At 43.7% G+C, this 26,816-nt stretch overlaps 5 protein-coding genes across 11 annotated transcripts in view; 3 read left to right on the top strand and 2 right to left on the bottom strand.

Annotated features, from left to right (window-relative positions):
- LOC110986647 (putative G protein-coupled receptor 21) overlaps window positions 1-26,816 on the top strand; it is a 52,712-nt gene that overhangs the window by 18,817 nt on the left and 7,079 nt on the right. Inside the window, exon 1 of one of the 7 annotated variants that reach the window (XM_022248686.2) lies at window positions 13,301-15,587. The exons of the other annotated variants lie outside the window; for them this stretch is intronic. Coding sequence (XP_022104378.2) covers window positions 14,486-15,587 — 1,102 coding nt within the window. The 5' untranslated portion in view covers window positions 13,301-14,485. Of the gene's footprint in view, window positions 1-13,300; window positions 15,588-26,816 lie in introns of those variants that run through there. 7 annotated transcript variants of the gene reach the window in all.
- On the top strand, window positions 131-6,021 carry LOC110986650 (tachykinin-like peptides receptor 86C). The gene has a single exon (XM_022248690.2). The coding sequence runs from the start codon at window positions 1,483-1,485 to the stop codon at window positions 2,578-2,580; it is 1,098 nt and encodes a 365-aa protein (XP_022104382.2). The 5' UTR covers window positions 131-1,482; the 3' UTR covers window positions 2,581-6,021.
- On the top strand, window positions 6,970-9,214 carry LOC147799626 (histamine H2 receptor-like). The gene has a single exon (XM_087134784.1). The coding sequence runs from the start codon at window positions 6,982-6,984 to the stop codon at window positions 8,074-8,076; it is 1,095 nt and encodes a 364-aa protein (XP_086990910.1). The 5' UTR covers window positions 6,970-6,981; the 3' UTR covers window positions 8,077-9,214.
- Window positions 10,830-13,168, bottom strand: LOC110986649 (alpha-1A adrenergic receptor-like). Its single transcript, XM_022248689.2, has one exon. It carries the CDS (start codon window positions 13,031-13,033, stop codon window positions 11,924-11,926), a length of 1,110 nt encoding a protein of 369 aa, XP_022104381.2. The 5' UTR covers window positions 13,034-13,168; the 3' UTR covers window positions 10,830-11,923.
- On the bottom strand, window positions 22,871-26,749 carry LOC110986651 (putative G protein-coupled receptor 21). The gene has a single exon (XM_022248691.2). The coding sequence runs from the start codon at window positions 26,654-26,656 to the stop codon at window positions 25,547-25,549; it is 1,110 nt and encodes a 369-aa protein (XP_022104383.2). The 5' UTR covers window positions 26,657-26,749; the 3' UTR covers window positions 22,871-25,546.

The raw sequence follows: 26,816 nt of genomic DNA, 5'->3' as shown, positions 1-26,816 counted from the left end.
CAGGTATGCTTAGGATTCATGGTGTCTGGGTTTTAGCATACTTCGTTATACCTCACGTAAAATCCTCCCAAGCTGGGGTCGTTTCCCGGCTCGCAAAAATTAAATTTATCGTTTGGGTTTTTTTTCCTATGTCACAATTGACTCCAGTAAGTCGCCACCTGCGAAACGCGCAGTCAAGGTGGAGATGACAAATTAAAGATGGGGCTGATTGTTGGCACCGTTTTGCTTGCTGGATGCCGATAATAATCGCCGGCACTCGAGTCTTAGACCAGCACTATTAGCAGTGGCGGCGAGGCTTATGGATCGATTGCGGTAGTCAATTCGTCGCTTATCCTCTCCTCTGTACACGGTTTACACGGCCTTGCTAATGCGCGACTCTAAAGATCGAGACGCACCCAGGAATCCCCGTTGAAAAGCAGAATACATCAATATGGTTGATGGGAAATAACAATATTGGCAAATCTGCCCGTGCACACCAATTCATCGGTAAGAGCTGGAAAGAGACTGCGTGCGTGTTCGTAATAGCTTGTGTAGACATTCGCTTATAAGAAATGTGAGATGGAATTGTCAAATAATACTTGGCAGATTCATTTTACTCTTAGAAAGGGTAACCCCCTTTTCCAGCATATCTTAGATCCTAGATACATGTTTTGTTTCATAGAAAATTTATGAAAGAAATAGTCCTGGGCATAACTGTTTGCCTTTTGGTTTGACTCATTAAAAATGTGCACTCATTGGCCAGTCACAGCAAGGAAGTGTGTACCGGTACCCTTAATAGAACTGCTTTTAGTTCAAAATCATTTTGATCAAGATCAATTGATTTATAATTTTAAGTTTGATGACTAAATATAGCGACAATTAATGCACGACATCATTTGACTGTTTCCGCACGCCCGTTGGGCGTTCTCGTTAGGTACGCGCAGGTATTTAGAATCATTTCGGACACCTTTGCGTGACACGCTGCAAAAGTAATGCATTTTCAAAATTTCTCGAAGTGCCCTTTGACGGGATTATTTCCAAGTCTGTGGTCCTTAAGCGACTTTTGAAAGTGGAAAAAAATCTCATTAAAATGAAGTTAGAAAAAATATTCTACCCATTTGAAAATGTATGTTCCATGGCACTTGTGAGCTTTCGTAACTTGCTGAATGCAGGTGACCTTTTTTAACACGGTTGCCTTGCATTGAACGTCGAAAGAAAGGCACGCAGTTCCCTGCTACCGCGCTACGAACAAGGTCAGATACAGGTAACGTATTTTCACCATGGACGCAGGCTAGGTCAATTATTGTCAAGATCCGCGTTGGAGCGCCTCAACAACAAGAAGATTACCGTATGAATAGAACCCTTCTGTTCTGCTTCATTCAAAATATGGCGGGGTCACTTTTTTGAACAGCCTTGATCGTACTGAATGTATTTCGTGTGAACACGGGCCGTTGGAGACATTTTAATGGAATACATGTACCAGTAGACGACGGATAAGCCGACATGGGGAATTCTACCTCAGAGGACCTCTGGGTACCGGAGATGCCGTCTTGCCCCGGCCCTGCCGTGTGCATTATCGAGGCGGCTGTTGTTATCGCCGTAGTATTTCTCATTCTGGTCGGGAACGTTAGTAACTTGATAGTTTTGCTGTCCACACGGTCGCTTCGCAACAGCCATGGGTACCTGTTGCTATCTCTCTCTGTGGCAGACCTTATGACTGGACTGATGGCCAGTTTAGCGGTATATCCCTCAGCCACCCTCCAGTCCAGCCCGGACTCCTGGCCCTATGGGGACACGGTCTGTCTCGTTGCGGCCTACATCAAACAGATAGGGATCACCAACTCAAGCATTACTTTGATGTTACTTAGCGTCGAGCGCTACATCGCCGTGGTGCATCCCCTTCGCTACACCCGAGTCGTCACCAAGAAAGTCACACTTGTGTGTATCAGTGTGGTGTGGCTGTTCTCGGCCGGGTTTTTCAGCACCATCTTCGCTGGTTTCCCAGAACATCTCTACTTCTCCACGCTGTACGTGTGCCTGCCGCAGCTCTTCAGCACCAACGCCCTTGCGTTTTTTCTGCTCGGCAGCGTCACCGCTCCCATGCTAGTTATTATCATTACATCTTGCGCTGTCGGCAGAAAACTTCGAGCTGGATTCCAAGGCAGCAGAGATGCGGACACCAGAGAATATGGGACGGGCATCAAGGTGAAAACCTTCCGGATGGTTCAGGTCATGACTGCGACGTTCATCCTGTGCTATGTGCCATTCTTCACTCTCCTCTTCGTTAGCCTATTTGCCTTCATCTCCATGCCGCAGGTGGTCGCCTTCGGAGTTTACTGGCTGCTACTTGCAAACAGCTTCTTCAACACCCTGATCTACTTCAAAATGAACACGACTTTTCGGGCAAGAATCCACGAGCTCCTGGGTTACCTGGCCGCCAAAGTGTCGCCGAGACTAACTTCCGAGAAACATGACAGCCATTCTACAAGGGAAAGCTCGTACACAAAGTCATATGCAAACTCCTTCACGGCGACTGACGGTAACTCGTTGGCCACATCAACCATGTCCATGAGCATACATTGCCATGATAGCAATATATAGGGCCCCCCATGGTCTACCTCAACGTGCATCCAAAAAGAAAGCTGGCAACTTGACCCGCGAATTTTCAACATAATACAACTTAGTCATGTAAAATTAGATTACTTCATAAAAATGGTCTGTTTAAGAAAAAAATAGATGATAGATATGGTGTTTCACAGGGCCAAACTTGATTGGAATCCTCAAAAGATGACCACATAAATTTTGATCCCACATAAAGATTAAAAATAGCCAGAAGGTTTACCACCCCTACTGCCTTAATACACTTATGCATGCGAAGAAAGTAGGCATCACGAAGGACTTTTAAGTCACTTCATTGTAAATGACGGTTACGCAAGATTAGTCATCCATCGTTTCAATATTAAAGTTAACTTATTAAAGCTGCATGCGATGTGTCGCGCACTGTCAGATTAGGCATGGGGTGAACACCTCCTCTCGTCCAAGATTTTGGAGGGTGTCTTTAAGTTAGATTTTGATTGTGATTCCGTAGAGAGAGCTGTGGACGCTACTTGCCAGTTTTACTTTCGAAAGCACTGATAACAGAAATCATAACCTCATTTTTACAAATATAGGGTATCTTCTAATGAAAGAAGAGAGAGACACCGTGATTTCAATGTTTTACTTACTTTTCATTATAGGTTTTCCCGGTCCAATTATTGTAAACAGCATTCAAATTCGTGAACGTGCATTCGCATTCGAGCGATTTCTCGAAGGCCGTTAGTCCCGTGGTTCATTTTGGAAACTTTGCGCATTCAATTTATTTTGTAGACGACGAATCGTATACTTTCAAGGATTCAGTTTAGTAACAGTATCATTCAATTTCACCGTGCACAAGCGTCACTCATTTTCGCTCTGGGTGACTGGGAGGTGGGTTCCTACCCAAATTTTACTTTCATTTTCGTCAGTGGGCTCTCATATTCGCAAGGTAAGCTTTTAAAAGTATACGTAGCCTGAATATTGGAGACAACATAGAAGTTTCTGTATAATTATGATAGGCGTGCAGTTCCAGAAACTTCCTGATCGCCGGCGACCTTTATTATCCCCAACATTATTATTTAACTTTATAAATACATACTTTTCGTCTGTTAAATGCTTTCCTTGGGATAATATCGAGTTTTTTTTCTTTTAAAGTAGAACATTTAGGATTACACGAAACCAACTATTTTTTTCCTTTTTTCCATGAATTTTCATTATTCAAGGTTAACAGCCAGTTCTAGGTAATCTTGACCATTTCCCTCAAATGCTTCAATCAAACGACAACGATCGACAGTGGGTATTCTTGTGTATAAGCGAGCACGAGCTGTTGCCATCTTATTTCAGCGTTTGAGCTCATAGAATAAGAGGTTCTTTGACCATGGTGATTATAAGTGTACTAAGAGAGATTACTTTGCCAGTGAAAAACGTTTTCTTCATGATGTAATTTGAATAAATTATTCAAACCTCAAACATTTCAAATTTATAAATTACACTTCGATGCAAAACACTGCACGGATGTCAGATATCCTTGCCTATTCACGAAATCACATGCCTATTACGAGTGCCACATTGCGAATTTGACTGCTGTGTCTAGAATTTTCCAAATTAAATAGCAACTTAAATTCTTTTGTTTAACAAGAATATGCAATTGCATGCTCATGGAGTTAAATTGAATGATTATTTTTGCTGACCGAATATTGATTTGGATTGTCAATCAATTTCGCGCTAAATTGAATGAACCTAACGTTAATAATTGGAGCGTCAATTTTGAAAATTTGCACGGGACAACCTATAAAAAAATTCTTTTCCCAAAAGCTTTTACTTTGTCCCCTTTCATATGGTACAAACAAGATGGAGTTTTCAAAAAATCAGAATGGGGTTTTCAAAAGGATGTGATGGGCCGAACACGGGAACCTCTTGTGAGCGAACTCTCAAATGATAGGGTTACTACATTGAGAGAGGGTGGCGAAACTTAGTACCTTGACCTCATCCTACGTTGCTTACTTCTATCAGTTTATCAAAAAATCAGGCTTTACACCTCTCCGTGTGGTAGAATTATCGCAGAAGATGAAGCGGCACAAGGACATTAGAGAAACGGGGTGCGAAGAAATTTGTGTGGAAAGAAAGGGGGGCATGCTGAAGGACGCTGTTGCTTGGATTGAACAGCTCATTCAGCAAAGTTTTATTCCCATAAGAAAATGCAAGCAGAGATGAAAACGAAGTTGTTTTAACTGTTCCTAATTTAAGCAAGATAGTAACAAGAATATAATATAAAATCAGTGCTCTGGAATATGTGATTACCAAGCTTTCAGTAACTGAGTACCTTCTTTAGGGCAAGCAGATTGATTTTATGTTGTTAACATCCTGATCACGGTGCTACCCAGCCCTTCCATATTTCCCTAATTTGAGCAAGCCTAGAAGTAGCCTATGCAATAGAGATCATCACTTCTCGTTTCGTGAACGACGCCACTGAATTTTCACACCACCGATTCAGCTTGTCTCTTACCAGTCACGCATGACCCAAACACTATGTTGGTACATCAATGAAAGAGGACAGGATGTGCTTCAACATTAAAAATTAAACTTTGGAAACATGTTCAATAGTTACTGAGCAATTCACTCCAAAATCCTGGTTTCCTTATTTAGTGTGATTTTACTGCTAAATTATGTGCTTTGACTAAATTAACAAATTTCGAGAAGGTAAATAAATACAAGTAAATAAATTTACCGGTTTGGACTAGAGTTGAACCTATTTTTATTTTAATATGTCCATGTACAAGCAGTATTATCAGCAACCAAATTATTCCACACCGTTTGACACTGCGTTACCGCCATCACAACTACCTTAACGATACGCTCTCGTTACTTCAAGTTTGCATGGTACTGCTCCGTCTGGACCGTCACTGCGCCTCTTCGTTATGCCCCAAAATAACGACATCTTTCCTCCAAAGATAAGTGTTTTATTTTCATTGCTGTCCTCGTGTACGTTAGGAATGCAAAGGCCTTGGCAAAAATCCTCTCGTGCTCAAGTTTCTTCGATCAAAGGCCGCTGTGTATATGCGACTTTGTGAATCCATTTTTATTAATTTGACCCTACTGGCCTCAAAAACAATGGCTTCGATTCATCCGAAGATAAGTACTTTTTTAATTACAGTCCTTGTGTTTTCTGGAATACAAAGACCATGGCAACATTCTCTTATGGTCATGTTTCTTCGATCAAAGGCCACTGTATGCGACTGTTTGTGAACTCCATTCCATCACTTCTTAATCTGACCCAACTGGCCGCTAAAATAATGGCTTTGATTCATCCGAAGATAAGTGGTTTTTTAATTACACTCCTCGTATTTTCTGGAATACAAAGACTTTGACAAATATCCTGGCCTCGATCAAAGCCTTTCAAAGGCCATTGCAGGCAACTCTGTGAAATTAATTCCATCTTTTATTACTAATTTGACCTATAATGGCCTGGAACTGAAACGTGAAAATTATTTAAATATTCACAGCATATTCAAACACTGTCTGGTCCATCCATGGACTTCACGATTGGGGAGGGGCAAATCTTCCCCCTGGATATTTGGAAAAAAATTAAAAGGGGAATGGAAGCACAGGAAAGACACGGAAAGGAGGAAAGGATATTAAATTCACCAATACCTTTGACCCCTGGTTTGTGAGTTTGCCGCTGAGGAGTATAAGTTGCCTCCCTCAACCCCCACAATAATCCTTGTGGTGCCCATGTGTCCGTCCACAGAATTTGCCATGTGTGAAAAAGTCTATTGCAGGATGTCGCATGTGACCTACAGTCTAACACAGTGAGTCTGAAGGCGTGAGAGCCACCTTTGAGTTGAAGGTCTTCGAAAGACTCTTGCAAAATGGAAGTCATTAGAAACCCTCAACATCGTTGATGTCCATTTTTCTCAGGATGCCAGACTGAGTGATACATCACAAGAAAGAGCTCAGTTTGCTCTTTCTGGTAAACACCAAAGCAAAGTAATGGGAGACTTTGAGACGCTGGTGGTAGCAAACATACTGGTCCTTTTTCAAGGTTTTGCGCGTGCTCAGAACTATGCACGCATGCTCTGAATAACGAACGTGCGCTCAGAAGTGGTAAAAAGGAACAGCATGTTTGTTGCCACAAAGCGTTTCAAATTCTCCCATTGGAAATTGACCTAAAGACTCATTTTATAGGACCCCGTCACACTTTCTTTCATTACTGGAGTTAATTAAAGAATACTATAAGTAATGTCCATTTAACAGAAAACGTAACACATTAAAAACATATTATTGCTTCTCGCCTACTTCCACGTGGGAAGTGGGAGACAGAACGATTGAACTGTTTTTAGGTCATATTGCTTTATGAACTGCTCATGCGCAGTTGTGTTTGCGAACCTGTAAATTGTCATAGAGTAGGGTATCATCAATTAAATAGAAATGGGCGATCTGACTGGTCTGAATTTCTCGTTGGGGAACCCTTGTCCGAATGATGTTGTATGTTTCTTAGAGGTCACCATTATCATTGCCATGACAACTCTAATACTCGTGGGGAACTTGATCAACCTGATCGTCCTGCTATCGACACCCTCGCTTCGGAACAGCCATGGGTTCTTCTTGGTTTCCCTGACCGTGGCCGACTTGGGAACCGGTGTGGTGTCGGTGTTGGCGGTATACCCCGCAGCCACGTTCCTGGGCACGAAAGAGGCTTGGCCCTACGGCCCCTTGGGCTGCTGGCTGGCGGCATTCTGTAACCAGACGTTCTCTACCGCCTCTCGATTCACACTGACGTTGCTCAGCATCGAACGCTGCATTGCCGTTGTCTTTCCCCTCCACTACCCCCGTGTCGTCACCAAGAGAGCGGCCGCGGCCGTTCTAGTGACTTGCTGGACGGCGATAGGCGCGGCCAACTTGGCAGTCCTGTTGGGCTGGGAAGGCTACGAGTACGTTCCCGAGATACACCTCTGCCAGCCGGGGTACTCCAGCGACCCCGTGTCCGCTGTAGTCCTGATCTTATGTTTGGTAGCACCGAGCTTTTGGATCATAGTGATGACTTCGGTTGTCGTCAGCAGGCAGCTCCGTCGTAATGCCCGTCGTCGGACAGCCATGATGCCCTCTCTGACACCGTCTGGTGGCCTCGAGTGCCGAAAGCCGGACCCACCAAAGACGGTCAAGCTGTTCTTGATGGTGAGGGTCATGGTGGTGGCTGTATTCGTCTGTTGGGTGCCGTACTTCAGCCTTGCCGTCGTATCTCTGATCAGGAGGGAAAAGGTGCAACAAGTGATCGTCTTTGCCACCTACTGGCTTTTCCTGTCGAGCAGTTTCTTAAACACCGTCATCTACTTCGTCATGAATAACTCATTCCGAAACCGAATGAATGAGATTGCAAACAGTATCTCTCACAGGGTATTTCCCAAGAGACTACGACAGATGAAAATCTGTGCCTGCAGACGTTACAAGTCAAGAAACAAATACACCTTAGAGGATATTTCAAGGCAAACGAATCACACTTCGCTGTCGGTAATTAGCCACTAATTTCTCTTCAACATGTAATACTTGTAATGGATGTAATACTGCCATGGCCTGGGAAGCGTTTTCAACAAAAAACTGATTGTTAAAATACTCGTACGAGTATCTCCATTGCCTTTAGCGCTGTTATTTTTCAAAAGATTGTTTTCATATAAAGTAAAAATACACGTTAAATTACTGTTCCGTACTCATTATGACAAGAGCTGTCTCTCGCTGTCTCCAGAAATATTTTTCTTCTGTAGTTTAGTTCTCAAATAAAATTTTCGAATAAAAGTTCCACATGTGTTGACGCACTGTTGTATGATATGTTCTAAATCCTTATATATGACATACGGTGCTGTAATAATCGAATTCGTATCAAGAATAAATCATGAGGCACTCCTTGAATTGAGCGAACCTGCGATGGGATCACTGATGATTGAGATCAAGATCCGCGTGAAACAATCTGGCCCGAAATCACACATGGTAGAAGGGCGGTTTGAATTCTCTCATTCAATAAACTATATTCCTGTGTCGGCCATCTTGAATTGAAAGTGAAGTTAACCTTTTTATTTTGGGAACAAAAATAACACAAACATAATAAAAGTTGATAAAAAAAATTCAATACGACCCCCATATACTTGTTCGAAAATAAACAATGTTTATAAAATACCCCTTTCTAATAGTGGTCGAATTTGACTGATGGACTGCCATAGTCTTTGCGAAATTTGCCCTGAAAAAATTTCACAATCGAAAGCTTACTACTTGTCAAATGGGACAAAACCAAATGAGTTTCTTTATCATGGCGGTTTTGTGACCAATGTATATCTAACACTATTAAACTATGTGTGTGCCTTTTTGTAAATGAGATTAGTAAGAAGATAGAATACGTTAATTATAATCATTCTTGTGTCAGTTATTGGGGCGGAATCAGTGGGGCCTGAACATTGAGTTCTGATAGAATGCTTCTTGAACCCTGCAATTATTTTTCATACGTACCTCTTAAAAAAATGACCTCCAAAAATGTCCTTTGGACGATATTTACTAGCATACAGAGAGATTTGCGCTTCACTTGTTTTTCAATGGTTCCCTGCCACGTTAGAGGAACCATTACCGAATACCAGCTGTAAGGGGTCTGTTGATAGAAAAATTACCTGATGTGGAAGAGAAATGTCGTGCCAAAAATTAACAGTTCTGAAAATCTTCTGAAAATTCAATAAACATGACAAGGTCTTGGTGTACTGGTATGAAAATTAAACGTTGCTGATTATTTATTGGTACAAATTCAAATTAAAAAAGCACAAAACCACTTTGGCAGTCTACATTTTAAAGGAAAGTTAATGTAAAGGAGTAGCCATAGTTCGACTATCTCTGATAGAACGCACGTTAGTTGACGAAGGTTGGATTAGTCTAGTCAACTATTTGCCACCAGCTATACCGAGGTTGGTCGCGTCGCTGGTTGCCATAAACCATTTTTAATAGCACAATGCAGAGAGGACCAGTTCAGTAGAAAACTGCCTAAACAAACAATATGTCACCATAGCAAACGGCCATTTTCACTTTATTTTTGCTATTTTGCCCTTCCTGCAGCCACTTTTTCTCCCCTTGGTCTTAACGACCTGACAACGGTTGGCTAGGGTCGTTCGCACTTCGACTTCACTGCACGCGCACTAGTTACGTCACGAATCAACGTCTAGTTATCTGGTAGTCTTTGGTCGAATTTGCCCTAGATTTCATCGATTACAGGGACGTAAATCTTCACAAATGTATGCATTCTCATTCTCAGGTAGAAACATGAATTTAAAATCAGCCTTCGCGAAAAAGGAGATCTAGGTACGATAATGCCGGAAGTGCAAAGCCGCTGATGTACTTCGTTCTATGTAGAAAAAAAACATGAAACTTCGATATGAGTATTCTTGGGGTGGCTTCAAGTGAAATCATTTTTCCAAAAGTATATAACGTGATAAGGCGGCCCCACGTAAAATTTTCCACAGGCGAGTCAAAGGACGGTTTCGGCAGCAAACCGCCATTCATCGAAGTATGGGAATGACTGTTTTTCAGCGAACCACAATAACGCTCAAGAAAACAGAAGAAAATGATAAAATCACAATCTAAGAGGAGTCAGATTCCCAATTGAATCGGAGAAACCACGGTGCTGGCTTCTTCACTAACTTGCTTTACACAAGGTCGATGTTTGCACGTTGATGAGATTCCTAAACCAGGATCATTTTGATGTACGGTTTGATATTTCCCCTGTGCATGTACAACTCGGCCATAACTAAGTGCAAGGAAGCAATGAGTTCCTTCCTTTAGGCTGGGAAAGCCAATTTTCTTCCAGGTCAAGTTGATTGAAAACGAAATATCCGCACGTCTGTTGAAAAGTGTTTGCTTTTCGCACGGTGCCTTTATCGCTGGGGAAAGGCCTTAATCGCTGGGGAAAGTAGACGTCCATCAAGGTAACACTTAATTCCACTTTCAGCCATGCAGATAATGAGTACCACCATTTTTATGCGCTGCATATTAACAGCGACAATCATCATTTCTAATAGACTGTTGATAGGTTGCCGCTAGAAGATAGCAATTTATCTCCCCATTGATTTTTTAGGGCAATTCCCACCCTGCCCATAGACTTGCTATTACTTTTTAATTCATAAGTCAAGGACTGCGAGGCAAGACAATACCAAAGAATCATGCATAGTGTTACGAAGTCGGAAATCCACATAACAGATAAAAGAACGGGAAAGGAACACTGGAATGACGTGAGGATCGGAATTAAGGAATTTGCTCAAAAATAGAATTGAAATTAATTTAATTATTCAATATTACCAATTAACACATAAACGAAATAAAATGACACGGATGCGCAAAGAATTATACAATGTTAAATTAAACAAATCATAGGTTGGCCATTGCAAGGGGAGGTACCTCCATGTGTGGAATTCTGAGCCGCCAGCCTGCCGAGAACCAAACAGATCCGAAGACGCCGGAGTTCGTATCCGTTATTGGCGACTTCCGACGGGAGCAGGAGCTGAACGATGACGACCAGTGGGCGAGGTCTAGCACTCGACATATCACTTATAATGGAGGGGCGTGGTACCGGCGAGACATGGCAAGACGGCAGACCACAGTTAGCGGTGAGGGAACCTAGCGGGTCTTGCCCTGGCGGCACGGCAACGAAAAGACGGTACAACGCAGACGACAGGAAGGCATGATGATGTCATGTGCCCATGCAAGGAGTAAATATCCCTGCTTGTCCATCCCCAGCAAGCTGAAAGCTCAAAATTCGCCAAGGGACGAAATTCCAACACTTTTGAGTCCGTTAGGAAATTCAAAAGTCCATTCCAATGGAGCAAATAAGAGTTTATGGAACAGTAGCACTCAGCGAGGTAAAGTATGCCAGTCGCAGAGCAATTGGCCCACTTAATTTACATAACCTTCGCAAAACTTTACATTACTGAAATTTAATGGATTCTTAACAATAGCTATTTGATTAAAACAGGGCTGAGACCATTTTGATTTAACAGTGAATTTGTTTCGAAAATAATTTCATTTTAAGATTGGCCATTTTGACATACAAATGGTGTAAAAAAAGCAAGCTCAAATTTATGATAACAAAGCTGTCAATAACTTCTATCCAGCGCCCCCCCCAAAAAATTTCCTATATTACGGCTATTCTACCTTGACGGTACACTCGCCAAGATTCTGAACCGATTCTCCAAGAAACTGCAGATTAAACTCATTTACACAATGATCGATTTCCGGTGAGAAAAATATTCTCAGTTCAATCATTTGTTATTCAATGTTTTATCTTACCTCTGTCGAAATAAAAGCCGATATGATTACAAATGTATAAAATAAATGATGAGTTTTTTAATCACGTGGTTAGGCTGTTTGTTGAGACAGACAAAGGTCGACTGCTCTTTGGCTGTGTTTGGTCTCTCGTCTCCAATCCACCCTCTGGAGAAGCCGTTCCTTCGACTTTGAGGCAACACCCGCATATTCGCTGCTGCTCGCGTCGGTTGAGATCTAAACAAAATTTGGGGATGACAGACCTTGCCAAGTGAATAAGTTTATCATGGAAGGTCTTGTTCATGAAAAAGTAGATGACTGTGTTGAAGAAACTGTTGGCAAGTAGGAGCCAGTATGAGATGAAATAAACATCCCCTGGGAGTTCTATTTCGGTAAGCTGGGCCAGTGAACCTACGACGAAGTAGGGAATCCAGCTCACCAGCGCCCCCACCGTCATCACCCGCACCATCCGGAAGGCTTTGATGGTAGTCGAGAAGTCTTTGCCGCGATGGGCTGGGCTGGGTGTCATCTCGGCCCTCAAACGGGCGCTGTCTTTCAGTTTTCGGTTCACCACGCAGGAAGTCAGCAAGATGACGACGGCGCTGGGTATGATAAGTGCAAAAGTCAACACCAGAACGATCGTGAAATTACTCAAAAAAGACGGTGTGCACGTGCGTAACTGGAGATTGTATCCGTGTCCCAACAAGACGATGGGCGGGACGAAGACCGCCAACTCGATGATCCAACAGCAACCGATCGTGAACAGAGAGACTCTCTTGGTCCAGAGCCGGGCATATTTCAGCGGGTGGGCAACGGCCAGGTAGCGCTCCACGCTGAGAATCGTCAGTGTGTTGCCAGAGGTGGCCAAGAAAATATGACCGACAAGGGCCGTCGCACCACAGGCCACGTCCCCGTACGACCAAGCGTCCAGAGTCCTGTCGAAAGTGGCCACTGGGTATATAGACATGGTCGCCACGAGGCCCACACCCAAGTCCGCCACAGCGAGTGAAATTAAAATGTACCCGTGAGCGTTATTCCGTAGTGACTCCGTAGACAGCAGAACGGCCAAATTTCCGACGTTGCCCATTAAAATGAGGTACGTTACCCCTATGACTACAACGAGGTCAAAGTAGCATAGTAAAGACTGTGAACAAAACTCCAGTGACGTTGAATTGTCTACTGTAGAATTTTCCATGTTTATTGTATAAACGTGTATCAGTGATCAAGTGAGAACTTCGCAGCCAACAACCAAAAGCGGGTAACGAATGACTCACGATTCGAGAGAGTACATATTTACACGATCCATTCTGTGTATGAGACGTCAACGAGGTCAGGTCGAAACGTAGAATCTACGACCTTGACTGATTGCTTACATCACAAAAGACTCGCACGTCATAGTTAAATGTATTGGTTTCCGTAAAACCCGTGTTGACAGAGATTCAGAAAAAGGCTCCCCTTGGCAGCGTCCAATTTGGGATGCAAACAAGAAGCTTTGTATACGTAATACAATGTGTAATTCATAGACCAACGTATGGTGGCCCTGGAGGGACATCTGGAGGGACATCGCCAATCGTCCATATTTACGTCATCATGCGCCACCAAATTCACGACTCGTTGTATCTCCAGTCGCCACAATTTTTCATCCAACAAATGTAGTGTTCACACGCACGCGCCATGACTTACATTTTTTGGCTCAAGTCGTTATTCGGCTTGGCAATTTTGGCACAACGCAGGGGAACAACTTCAAAAAGCAATTGCTGTGTCTATAGCCGAGCAACTCCTCTCTCTACCTGACCGGAGATAAAGATACGAGTCGTGAATTTGATCGCAAATATTGGTGTCAATATTCGCGACCAGAGAACTAGTTGTGAATTTTGGTCGTGTCGATTGACGAAAATATTCACGAATAGAGAGCGAGTCGTGTTATTTGGTCGTGAATATTGGCGTCAATGTTCGCGACCGAAGAGTGTGTCTTAAATGTGCTCGCAAATATTAACGTCAATATTGACGATTGGCGATGTCCCTCTGGAGCCACCATACCAATGCCTGTAGCCACGACTGACGTCATAATTATAAAAAGTGTGCACTCGGAACTCTTTTGTACCGACTGAAGCCACCGGCGGCCATCTTACTGTGCTGCATACAAAGGGTTGCCCGTTCTTGTCAACTAAATTTGTTAGTGACAATAGTACTCCCAGAAGCGGGAGAGCTTTTCATCACCTTTGTAAGATGGCCAACGGTGGCTTCAGTCGGTACAAAGGCGTTCCGACTTTAGACTTTTTTACATGACGTCAGTGGCTGCAGGTATTGGGTGTATAGATATATTTATTTCACAGTGTATTATGTATGAAGCTGCATGTTTGAATCCCAAATTGCAAGCAGCCCATCAAACTGGAAGCCATTTTCAAATGTCAATACGACTTTTACAGAAACCAGCACAATCAACTGTGGCATGCAGGTCTTTTAGCGGAAAACAATTGGTCAATGTCTTAGACGCAACGATTCAACGTGTCCTCGTTGACGCCCTTTAAAAGGATAGGTCGTGTAAACACATCAAGTTGGTCTTTTGGCTCGTGCGTAGTTAGGTGAGGCATAGTCGTTCTTAACCTGTTTTTTGTTGCTGGTCTGCGAAGTTCTGACGTGATCAATGGCACTTGTTTATAAAATGGAAAATTCTACCGTAGACAACTCAACGTCACTGGAGTTTTGCCTGCAGTCTTTACTATGCTACTTCGAGCTTGCCATAATCGTAGGGGTAACCTGCCTCATTTTAGTGGGGAACATCGTAAATTTGGTCGTTCTGCTGTCCACGAAGTCACTACGGGATAACGCTCATGGCTACATTTTAATTTCACTCAGTGTGGCGGACTTAGGTGTGGGCCTCGCTGCAGCCATGTCCATCTACCCGGCGGCCACTTTTGACGGGACTCTGGGCGCTTGGCCGTACGGGGACCTGGCCTGTGCTGCGACGGGCCTTGTTGGTCACCTTTTCCTGACCAGATCCGGTAATTTTCTGACGATTCTCAGCGTGGAGCGCTTCCTGGCCATTGCCCATCCGCTGAAATACGCACGGTTCTGGACCAAGAGAGTCTCTCTGTTCACTATCGGTAGCTCTTGGATAATGGAGTTGGCGATGTTCGTTTTGCTCGCCATCTTCTTCGGATATGAATACGATACGCAGTTACGCGCATGCACCCCTTCTTTTTGGGACAATTTCACACTCGTTCTGGTACTGACTTCCGTACTTATCATGCCTAGCGCCATCGTCATTTTGCTGACCTCCTTCGTGGTGAACCGGAAGCTAAAAGAGAGTGCCCGTTTGAGGGCCGAAATGACACCCAGATCAGCCCAACGCAGTAAAAACATCTCGACCACCATCAAAGCCTTCTGGATGGTGCGGGTGATGGCGGTGGGGGCGCTGATGAGCTGGATTCCCTATTTCGTCGCAGGTTCGCTGGACCAGCTGTTTGAAATCGAACTCCCAAGGCTTATTTACTTCATCACATACTGGCTTCTACTCGCCAACAGCTTCTTCAACTCCATCATCTACTTCTTCATGAACGACACCTTTCATGATAGACTCACTGTCTTGGCAAGGTCCGTCATCCCCGAGTTTTGTATGAAGCTCAACCGACGCGAGCAGCAGCGAATATGTGGGTGTTGTCTCAGAGTCGAAGGAACGGCTTCTCAAGAAGGTGGATTGGGGACGAGGAACCAAACACAGCCATACGCCAGTCAACCTGTGTCAGGTATATGATCAGTGAAACACAGTATTTATTTGATGCAACACTGTATTATATGAAGCATGAGTTTCGTTTCGAGAGATGAACCATTGAACTGGAAATGATTAGGTCACAGAAGGTTGCAATCATGTAAATATCCAAAGCTACTGAATAAAAGTAATACGCTGTATTAGACAGTTCTGAGAACCATGGAATTGGGAATTGAAGATCATTTCAGATGCAATTCTGTAAGAAGGTGGCGCTATGAAGGGATTCCTTTCCAGAATGGTCACGCTTCGCGTGAGAATTTCTCCCAAAAGTCACTGGTCAATCGACAGGAATATGAAAGACAACATATTGCTCACAATTTTTATGTGTTGCCAGAACACCTGTGAAAGTTAAAGGAATTTTTAAATATTGGATTTTATCAGTGGTGTCTATGGGAATTTACTTGCTTACTTGTACCCAGAAGAAATCGATTTAATGTGTTTGATCTGTAACTTTCAGGAGGATGTTCAAACCCTTGAGGAGTGTTCCGTAGCAAAAAGATGGGCGTATAATTATATGATTTTATTGCTTTATTGATTTGAATAACAGCTTAGTTATAACAAATTTGCAACTCATAGTTTTTATTATCTCATAACATTGTAAGGTTAAAACTGACACTAGTAAAAAGGAACTATTTTGGAAAAGTCCACTGTTGATTTAAAATGGTATTGGCCTTGTATTTATGAAATAAAAATGCGGTTCTCCATCACTCTTTACTTTTGTCTTTCCTTGCCGTCCTTGACTGATGAAGTAAAACAAATGATTGCAATTTTAATCCTTTCCATAAAGTGGCTATTAAAAAACTACCATGCTGCATTTGGACGGTAACTTACGATCTTAGCAGGAAGCTATCAACAGTATATTCTAAAAGGAATTTTGTGATGTTATTGCGCCCTGCATAAAAATGGGGGTAGTCATTATCTGCATGGTTGAAAGTGGAATTAAGTGTCTTGGAGTGTTGCATTGATTGGTTTTTTCTGTACCTTCTGCAGTAATTAAAGGATCGTGCGTAAACCTACAAATATCTTTCAACACCCGCACGGAAATTGTGTTTTCAATAAACTTGGCCTGCATGGGAAGAAATTGGACAGCCCGGTCTGGATAGTGGGGAGAAAAAAAGGAATCATCAGCGTTACTCACGGTCCCGACGTCCTTGCTTTTTGCCTGTGTTGTTTTCTTAGGGTTTGGTGCTAAAACATGACATACACCAATTTCTTTCTTTCCTACTCATCTATGAAGTATTCTTTGTGAAAGCAAAACCATCAGCCTCCTCCCGAATACGCCACTTCTTGTCATCAATTCTAAGGACAACGCTGTCCGCGTGTAAACACGTGTACAAGCATACCAGTGACTTGAACGTGTTCATGACATTTCAAACTGGAAGAAACCAAGGCTGTCATGGTGGATCTTCAATATGGCGCTAGATCTTATTTTCTCACAAAACTTATTTCCTATTAAAATCAGTGGATGAAAAGCGGGCAAATCAACAAACCCACCATTCGTCATGGACTCAGCTACCAGATTCGTGATACACTAATGCGACAAAAATCACAGGTAACATAATTTACCCCGTTTTGTTACAAATGGCAAATTGGGAACAAGTGCATCAGATACGAGTCCGTGGTAACTGTTCACTAAACTTCAGTTAGAATGTTTCATAGGTTTAACAAGTTTGCTCAACATTGAAATGACATCCGTTAATAGAATTGTAACTTTTGTCTCATGTTCCTCAATTGCACTTATGTTCTTTGACTGACCCGGTAGCGCCACGCTAAGAATCGACAGCGAGTTACCGGAGCTAGTCAGGAAAGTTTGCCGGCGGGGGTCGTCGCCGCATAGGTCACGTCTCAGTACGACAAAGCGTACACTCGTGGTGGGTATGGTCCATTTACCCGGCGGTAAACGTGTTAGACTGGTTCCCGTCCCGTACGTACACGTAGTCTCCAGACGTCTAACAGACGTCCTTCGACCGTAGGGACCGATAGCGTTCGCTTGTCGCCCTGCGTCTGAACAGGCGCTGGGCGACTAGCGAATGGTAGCGGGTATTGAAACCCGCAGAATCCTGCCGGTTTTATCAGTGTAAATGGGGAACGCAAAAATCAAGTAGGACTTGATTAAATACATTTGTCTTTTCTTCTTCGTTACTGAAAAAACGTTGCTATACTTATTATTGTTTTTCCATAACCACTGATTTAAAATAAACTGTCATAAAATACATTATAGATGATTTTCATTAGAAGAGGATTTTCAGGGATACGTGTGTTTTATTCGCTTTTCAGTGAAGACACTAGTGGCCAGCTTACTATGCCGATTACAAAGATGATGGTTGGCTCTCCTGCTGTTTTAGGTGGCCACAAACAAAATGGTTAAAATGGCGGGATAAGTCTTTGTAAATGTATTGCCTTTGTTCTTGGCACAGTAAGACGGCAGCCGATGGCTTCAACACATGTGGGCTGATCTCGTGCATTGCTAGTCCAGATTTTTTCTATAGGCCTTTCTTAATTAATATTTATGCAAATGTTATTCACGGCAACTGAAAACGAGGCTGTAGGGGACTCGCGTGTCACGATGCCAAAACGGAAGGGATCTTTCCGTGGTTCCCGACATAACCTTCTGGTTTGTGGAGGATTACGTCCAAAAGGGATTCAAAAGCAGTGGAGGGCAACAGTTTGGTAAAGGCTTCAAGTATTTTTCAGAAGCCTTTATTCATAATCGGAAGAGGTAATCTGAAGGCAGTTTATTAACAGGATTTTATCTGTGACGTTTTGTTGACGTTGCATGCGTGCACCTTTTATGTCTAGGACTAAACGGCCAGTTGTCGCACCGATCGAGCAGTTTGAAGACTTTTTTGTCATTCAGCGGGTTACCTTATATGACTGGGCTACAGACGTTATTTCTTTATGCTGGGCACGATCAATCATGGAGAAAGGAAAAGACTGGATCAACCGAACTGCACCAAAGTGCAATAACGCATAATTTATGTACGGTATAGGGGCAGTAATTACGATTTTTATACGAACATCTCAAGTGCCCAAAGAACCCGTTTCAAAGTCAAAATCGAAAGTGCCCCCCCCCAGTCTCGTTTGATCCTAACAATCCACTTTTTCCGCAGGATCTTGTTCTTTGGAAATCGATGAAAGCTAATTTCTGGCAATGATCTTCGTTCGTGATTGCTAAAACACGGCATTGAACGATGCTTCGCCATGTTCGCCGACAGCGCGGAGTCCCCTACAGCATAAAATTTGCATAAATATTAGAAAAGGCCTATTGGACGTCCCTGTCTGTAGCCTGTTCTAAGTGGGGACAGCGTGAGCGTTCTCAAGTAGGACAAGTAATATTCCTGGAGCTGGATGTCATTTTGGCCCCCAGACGGATGCTTTCTTTCAGGGGCATGATAAGTACGAAAGTCAATAGCAAAACAATCGCAAAATTGCTCAAAAAGACGGTGTGAATGAGACGGTTAATGAGGATTGTATTCGTGTCCTGAAAAAAACGATGGGCGGCACGAACATTGCCAACATTGGTCGCGTATTTTAGCGAGTGGGCAGTGGGTAGCGCTCCATGCTGAGAATCGTCAGTGTGTTACCGGATCTAGCCTAGAAAAGGTGACCGAAGAGGACCGTAGCAGCACAGGCCACGTCCCCGTACGGCCAAGCGTCCAGAGTCCCGTCAAAAGGCCGCTGGATAGACGGACATGGCTGCCACTAGGCCCATACCCAAATCTGCCACAGCGAGTGTAATTAAAACATAGCCATGCGTGTTATTCTGTCGTGACTTCGTAGACAGCAGAACGGCTAAATTTACGACGTTCCCCACTAAAATGAGGCAGGTTGCCCCGATGATTGCGACGGGGCAGAAGTAGCATAGTAAAGGTTGCAGGCAAATTTCTAGAGACGTTGAATTGTCCCCTGTGTCATTTTCCATATTTAATGTTATAAACATGGCATGTTTCAGTGATCAAGCCACAACTTCGCAGCCGACAACTAGGAACGGGTTACAAATGACTCTGCACAGGTCAAGAGACCACCTTTTAACACCGTGTGTACAAGATTCATTCTTCGGATGAGGGCGTCATCGAGTTACTGTCTAATCGTTGAATCTACGACCTTGACCCATCGCTTTCATCGCAAAAAGACCCGTATGTCATAGTTTATCAGCGATTTGAAAAGCTCCCATTTAGGGGCAGCTTCCACTTTGGGAAGGAAGCATACATCTCCATCTACGCAGTACACTTGTGTAGCGTAACATGGAGGTTGTCTAATGTGTACCTGCATGCTGCCGTCCTCAGGAGACTGCTGTCCTCACTCTCCTGAGAACAGCCAGAGCATCCTGGCCGAAACATCGAGTTAACACTCACCTGTTCTTAAAGAACCACGCCTCTTCCGAAAAGAGATTGATCCCACGGTGTACCCGCAAGCCTACATCTCATGTAACTTCCACCATGCAAAGTTTCAAATCTTACTTTTCGTGCATTACTAATCGCTGGAGAAAGTAGTCAAATAAGGGCATGGGACCTGGTGTAGAGGCATGGTTTGCCGTTCTATTTCCGGCTCTGCTTCTCCTGCTGTAGGAAGGTTCGTTGTTCCTGACAGGCATGCCTGGCAGGCGTAGGCGACCGCAGGGTCTGGAGACTGTCGACAGCTGCCTGTATGTAAGAGCCCTGGATAGCCCACTGGGGGTCCATCTCTTGGGTGTGATCAAGGCATCTGAGGTGAAGCCAGCTCAGCATAGTAATTGATGGAATTGGCACGTCCCAGCACCGCCGTATAGGGGACTTTCCCCTTCCACGTGATGCCCATAATGCGGCGGAGGCAGCGAAAGTGGAAGATGTTCAGCCATCAGGCATATCTATAGTGTAGATGGTCCAGGCCTCACAGCCATAGAGTAGAGTGCTGACGACGCATGTCTGATATACTTGGAAGTTTGTGTGCGGTGCCATATTTTTGTTTGAACACACTCTCTTGGGTAGGTTGGCCGTCGCTGTGGCGACTCTCACAAGCCGACTCTTGAACTCTCTCCAGTGACAGGTTGCTTGGAACTACAGGTCCAAGATGTGTGAAAGTATCTGCAAAGTTCACAATCTTGCCCATTGATGTTGGTCCTCTTTACGCTAATCGTGAGAGCGAACTCCTTGCAAGCGCAGGAAAGCCTATCCATCACCTTCTGAAGCCCAAGCTGGCTCCGAGTGGGATGGTAGCGCCGCATTGTCTGCAACTGCATTCCCCCTAGGAGCACGCTGGTCACTTCGGTCTTGGCCCACAAGCGAGCAAGACTTCAAGAGTTCGCCATCAGCTTTCGTGTGTAGCAGGTAGACACCTCCAGTAGATGACCCAAACGCGTACGCCAGCAGAACGGAGAAGATTATCCCGGCCCGAAGAGGGTTGGTGCGAAAAGGCAGCCCCACTGCACTCAGCTGCGGATTTGAAATGTCTCTGAGGTGTCTCCGTCACAGCAGACTGAGCCCTTCATGTTGTCGTAAAAGGATGTGACGATGCTACGGAGTTTATGGGGACAGCTAATCTTTGCGATCATGAATAGACCATCTCAGCTCAAAAGGTCAAAGGCCTTCGTCTGGTCGACGGAAGCGAGGTACAAGAGTCCCCTCTGCTCCTGGCATCTTTCTTTCAGCTGTCGGAGGGTGAAGATGCATCTCCAAGCCCTATAATGACACACTGTGACTCCAGGTAGATGCGTTGTGTTAGCGTCTAGAGTCTGGTAACAACAACGCGGGCAAAGACCTTCGCGGCCCTGCTGAGAAGGGAGGTGCCGCGATAGTTGTTGCAATTGGTGCGGTCTCCCTTGTTTTTGTACAGCGTGATGATTTTGGCATCACGCATGTTTAGGAACAGCTCTTGAGGGACAGTTCCTTCTTTCCAACACAAACAAAGAAAGTGGGAAAGCTGACCCGTGGCGCCCCTTCCTTACACCAACCAGGAGGGGCCTTTATAACCCGCAAACTGCCAGCCTCCTTGTTGTGTCCTCACCTGGTGCGGCTGTAGTGACCTCTCCGGAGCACTGGCCTGGACTATAGAAAGATGGAGATTCTGGGTAACCTAGTCGTCCTCCCTCGGCCTTGAAGGGGTCCAAAGGAATGCAGAGCATGACGTTTGACACCAGCTAAGCTGCAGCAGTTGCCGGAGAGTGACAAGTATGCCATCCAACCGCCTAAGGGGCTCCACTCCTCATTTTTTTTCAGGGTTTACTTCTTGGCCTCTAACTTTCCCAAGACGACCAAAAGGTAGTAGTCGTTTTCTATCAAGGTTTACTCAACATATATGGGCTTGAAATCAGAGTTTTCCGTGTCCTGGGTGGGTTGACTACCATGGCTAATGAGCCCCACCTGCCAGAGCAGTCTAATTTTAAGACACCATGGCAGAGGCTCGCCTTTCACACCCCTGTCATCAGTTATGAACGGGATCGGCTCGATGCAGTTGGAGTTTGGTCAGGAAAGGCTGTTCTCTTTTTCCTACCATCCCGGCCATCCTAACCCTTTGACCCCTGCACTTTTTATACACCTCTGATATTCCTTATTAGAAATGTTACGAATGGAGGAAAAATGTGCGTTGTTTGTGGTGTTGAGTCTAGATTGTTCGGGAATGCATTTGCTTTGCCTCATTTGGGTATTTTAGGACGTCAGTCTTTCAAAAATGGTGCTACTGTTGGCGTTGCCTTTCTCGCACAAAAACCACTGTTGTCTGCTTCAAAATTATTAATAAAGGTTGTCTAAATAGGGCATAAACGTAACAAGGAAAATAAGTTGTGTAATGCAGATGCAGATGTTTAATGTGGTCTCATATACCACGTGTGTATACATCTCAGCTATTTACAAGAGTGCAACCGCCTCCATGGTTTAACGAAACAAGGAGTCCCTTCCATGAGGATGGGCTGTCTAATAACTTTCCAGGTTAAATTGATTGAAAAGCCTACTTCCGAGCGTCTGTTGAAAAGTGTTTTTTAACTTTTCAAACGGCACTTTAATTGTTGCAGAAAGCAAACATCCATCAAGGCGACACTCCAACACCCTTAATTCCGCTTTCAACCAGCCCGATAATTACCCTTCGACCATTACGCACGGCGTATATACGCAAGAAACATGTTCTGATAGGCTGTTGACAGCTTGCCAATACGCGGTATACGTTTGCTATTTGCTTCCCAACGTAAACTGGCTTGTTTTTATTTCTAAAAGCAAGTCTGTGGGTAGGATGGGATTAATTTTTAATCTATAAGTCAAGGACGGCAAGGAAAGACAAGACTGCAGTGTAATGTAAAACTGTATCTTTACTTTATAAACATACAGACAAGACCATTTTAAATTAGATAGCGGATTTATTTCCAAAATGATTCCATTTTAATGTATATTATAATGTAGTTTTATTGTCGTGTGCCTGGATGAAGGACGTAAGCGCTTACGCCCTTTTGCCATGGAAGAAGGATCACTGCAAAAAAAAACTTTCCCGGCAAAAGTACTTATGTATGCTACTGTTTTTGTTTAATGAAATGTAAAGATTTTGCAAAAAGTTTTTAAAAAATCCCAAGTCGTTTAATAAGTTGTTCAAAGGTTGCTCTTTTTACAGCCTGTGTTGATTTGCATCAGGTAGTGAAAAAGCATATTGCAAATTGATGATAGCTAAGCTTTTATTTACATCTATGCAGCAAAATAAACTCCTATAATTATCTGCCTAGTCTGCATGTATATACTTTTAGAATACACTCGCCAAGAGTCTTACCATTCTCCTGAAAATTACAGATCAGCCACACTGACACACAGATCAATTTCTTCTGTAACCATGGTAACTGTCATAAACGTTCCTGATGACGAAAAATTACAAATCATATGTAGTTCAGTGGTTCATCTTACCTCCTTCGCGGAACCAAAATGCTTCAAGGGTAGCGGCAATCAACGTTGTGTTTAGGCCCAAACAGCTGTTTAAAATGCACGTTTGTGTCTCAGCCAACCTTATTTTCAACTTTTTTTTTAACTTTCCAAAGGGTAGTTTACTGCCTTTTTGGTTTTTGTGCTACATGTAATTAGTATTTTCATATTCCTGAGCAAAGCTGAGATACTGTCCAGGGAAAAAGCCTCGATGTTAAATGCCCTCCATTTTTGTAGATTTTGCTTTACTAAATTTTCTCCTTGCTGATTCATTGTTGTTTATGTGCATATCAATAAGCAAGCATCAGTCCATTGCTCAGAAATGTTTCCAGTAAGTAAATTCTGGGTTCACAATTTGAATAGAAAAGCCATTCACTGAACTATTGTTTTCCTGGATGACATCACAGCAACAGCGCCCTCGTTTGTCCCGGGAAACATGGATAATTTCAACGCCTAAAAAGTGCACATTTCAGTGCATTCAACCAAATGGAAATGCAAGTGAGTTTTCGTGCAATTGAACAACAAAGATGCAGACGAAATTGTGTCTAACCATTGGTTGACCATGGGGCAATGTTATATGCACCACGTGTCGGGTAGGAAGGTCCGCCAAACGATTATAGTTACGGATAGCAAGGGCCAGGCGAGTTAGACAATGAGGAAAGAGTCAGATATATCCCATCATGAAGCAAATTGATTAAAATAATTTAATTATTGATTTACTCCTAAAATTTGGGATTGAAAGACAGAGAAAAGGACGAATACTAGGCCTACATAGGACAAAGAGTTCTGTACTATGAGTAGGCCTAGTGATGATAATATGCAATGACTGTCACATTTGATATGTCTATTGAAAATCCCCTTTGATTATCTGAATTTGTAATCAGTTGGCCCCTGTCAACCTCTGATCATAGTTCAACTTAGTTCAGTTCAACTCAGCTGAGTTCTGTTCAACTAAATTCCCCAAACGCCAAGCTAAGTCTCCAGGTCGATATCAATTATCCAAACGCCTTAATGAAGTAATATAAACAAGAGACCAAATCGGGGTTTAGTTCTACAAGGATACTGTACAGAGCCATGTCATATTGGAATACAATGCATCGACCATGTGACTCACGTGAAAGTTTGCCACGAATTGAGTCGACAAACTAATCACGAACATTCCTTTATACTCAATATATGAACCAAAGATTCATACAGAGACTGAACAAACAATAATTTGACAATGTAAGATTATACTTGCTCAGCAAATGCTAAATTCAGACTATTAAAATTATGTATTTTGTGTGAGGAAAATATCCACGATACTCACACTTTGCAGACCGGTCTGGAAGAGTAGAAACCGCACGTACGCACATTCCAAGACGGCGCATCACAGATAGTATCTCGCAGCAACGGAAACTCTAGGCTAATTATAAAGTCCTGTTTCTCCACTGCCTTGAAAACCACCAGATACATTCTCACAAAACAGCAATCGATTATACGCTCATAAATTCAGTTTCCAGATCAAAGCCCATAAATTATGCAGGCTTATAACTGGAAGGGGTGCAGGTGGTGATTTTGCATCCCCCCCCCCATTGCGACTAAAAGGTTCACTTTTGAGGCAAGAAAAGATTTCGAGCTATAGGGGGCCTAGTTAAACATTTTGCGCGAAAAAAAATGCCGCGCGCTCGGTATTTTTTGCTTCAGTCAATCCCGTCTTTGGGAGTTTACTTATAACCCTCCTAAAACAATTGGTACGACCTCGTGAATCCTGCTGTTTTTCAAAAAAAAAAAACAAATGATCTGCTAGGTCCGCTTTGTTGAGGATTGCACACCCCCCACACACCCACACACAAAGTCCTAGTTACGCTCCTGATATGATTACTTCATGGACGGACTATGTTAATTACTAGAGGATGTTTACCAATGATGTAATCGTTTTGTTTCGGTGATTAGGCCCGTAAACCCAAATAACCAAAATTACGAGATCCCTACAAAGCCCAACCTCGCTGACCCTTACACATTTTTTAAAAAATCATTGCAGCGATACTTTAATAATATATGAAATAACAAATGCGTTTATTTATCATATGACAAGGCTTTGGCTGTTTGTTCTGACCGACACGGCTTGACTGGCCTCTGGCTGTGTTTGGACTCTCGTCTCCAATCCGCCTTCTTCAGAGGCCGCTTCTTCGACATGGAGGCAACACCCGCCTATTCGAAGTTCTTCGCGTCGGTTGAGCTCCAAACAAAGTTTGGGGATGACGGACCTCGCCAAGTCGGTGGATTTGTCATGAAAGGTCTTGTTCATGAAAAAGTAGATGATGGTGTTGAAGAAGCTATTGGCAAGTAGGAGCCAGTATGTGATGAAGTAAACATCCCTTGGGAGTTCGATTTCGGTAAGCTGGGCCAGCGAACCTGCAACGGAGTACGGCAGCCAGCTGACCAGCACTCCCACCGTCATTACCCGCACCATCTGGAAAGCTTTGATGGTGATTGAGAAGTCTTTGCCGCGATGATCTGCGCTGGGTGTCATCTCGGCCCTCAAACGAGCGCTTTCTTTTAGCTTCCGGTTCACCACGCAAGAGGTCAGCAAAATGACGACTGTACTGGGTATTACGAGTACAAAAAGCCATACCAGAACGAACACGAAATTGTTCAAAAAAGACGGCATGCAAGTGCCCAACTGAGGATCGTATTCATGTCCCAAGAGGACGACAAGCGGTACGAACACCACCAACTCGCTGATCCAACAGCCACCGATAACGAACAGAGAGACTCTCTTGGTCCAGAGCCGGGCGTATTTCAGAGGATGGGCGACGGCCAGGTAGCGCTCCACGCTGAGAATTATCAGCGAGCTGCCAGAGCTGGTCAGGAAAAGTTGGCCGGCGAAAGCCGTAGCAGCACAGGCAACGTCCCCGTACGGCCAAGCGTCTGGACTCCCATCAAAAGTGGCCGCTGGATAGATGGACATGGCCGCCACGAGGCCCACACCTAAGTCCGCCACACTGAGTGAAATTAAAATGTAGCCATGAGCGTTATTCCGTAGTGACTCCGTAGACAGCAAAACGACCAAATTCCCGACGTTCCCCACTAAAATGAGGTACGTTACCCCTATAATTACGACGAGGTCAAAGTAACACAGTGAAGACAGCGAGCAAAACTCAAGAGAACTGCCCACTGTGGAATTTTCCATGTTTATATATGTCAGTGTTCAAGCCAGAACAAGTAATTCGCAGTCAACAACCAACACGGGTTGCGAAAGATTCCGAGTACATGTGCCCATGGAGGTATGTACCTAACTACATGCATATGCACCTTAAACGAGCCAACAGACCACGAGTCGTTGAATCAAT

Source organism: Acanthaster planci, linkage group LG03, assembly GCF_054643075.1.
Source record: "Acanthaster planci isolate LZ-2023a linkage group LG03, COTS_SCS, whole genome shotgun sequence".
Taxonomy (NCBI): domain Eukaryota; kingdom Metazoa; phylum Echinodermata; class Asteroidea; order Valvatida; family Acanthasteridae; genus Acanthaster; species Acanthaster planci.
The sequence above is the reverse complement of the archived record's forward strand: the minus strand, read 5'-3'. Positions and strand labels throughout refer to the sequence as shown.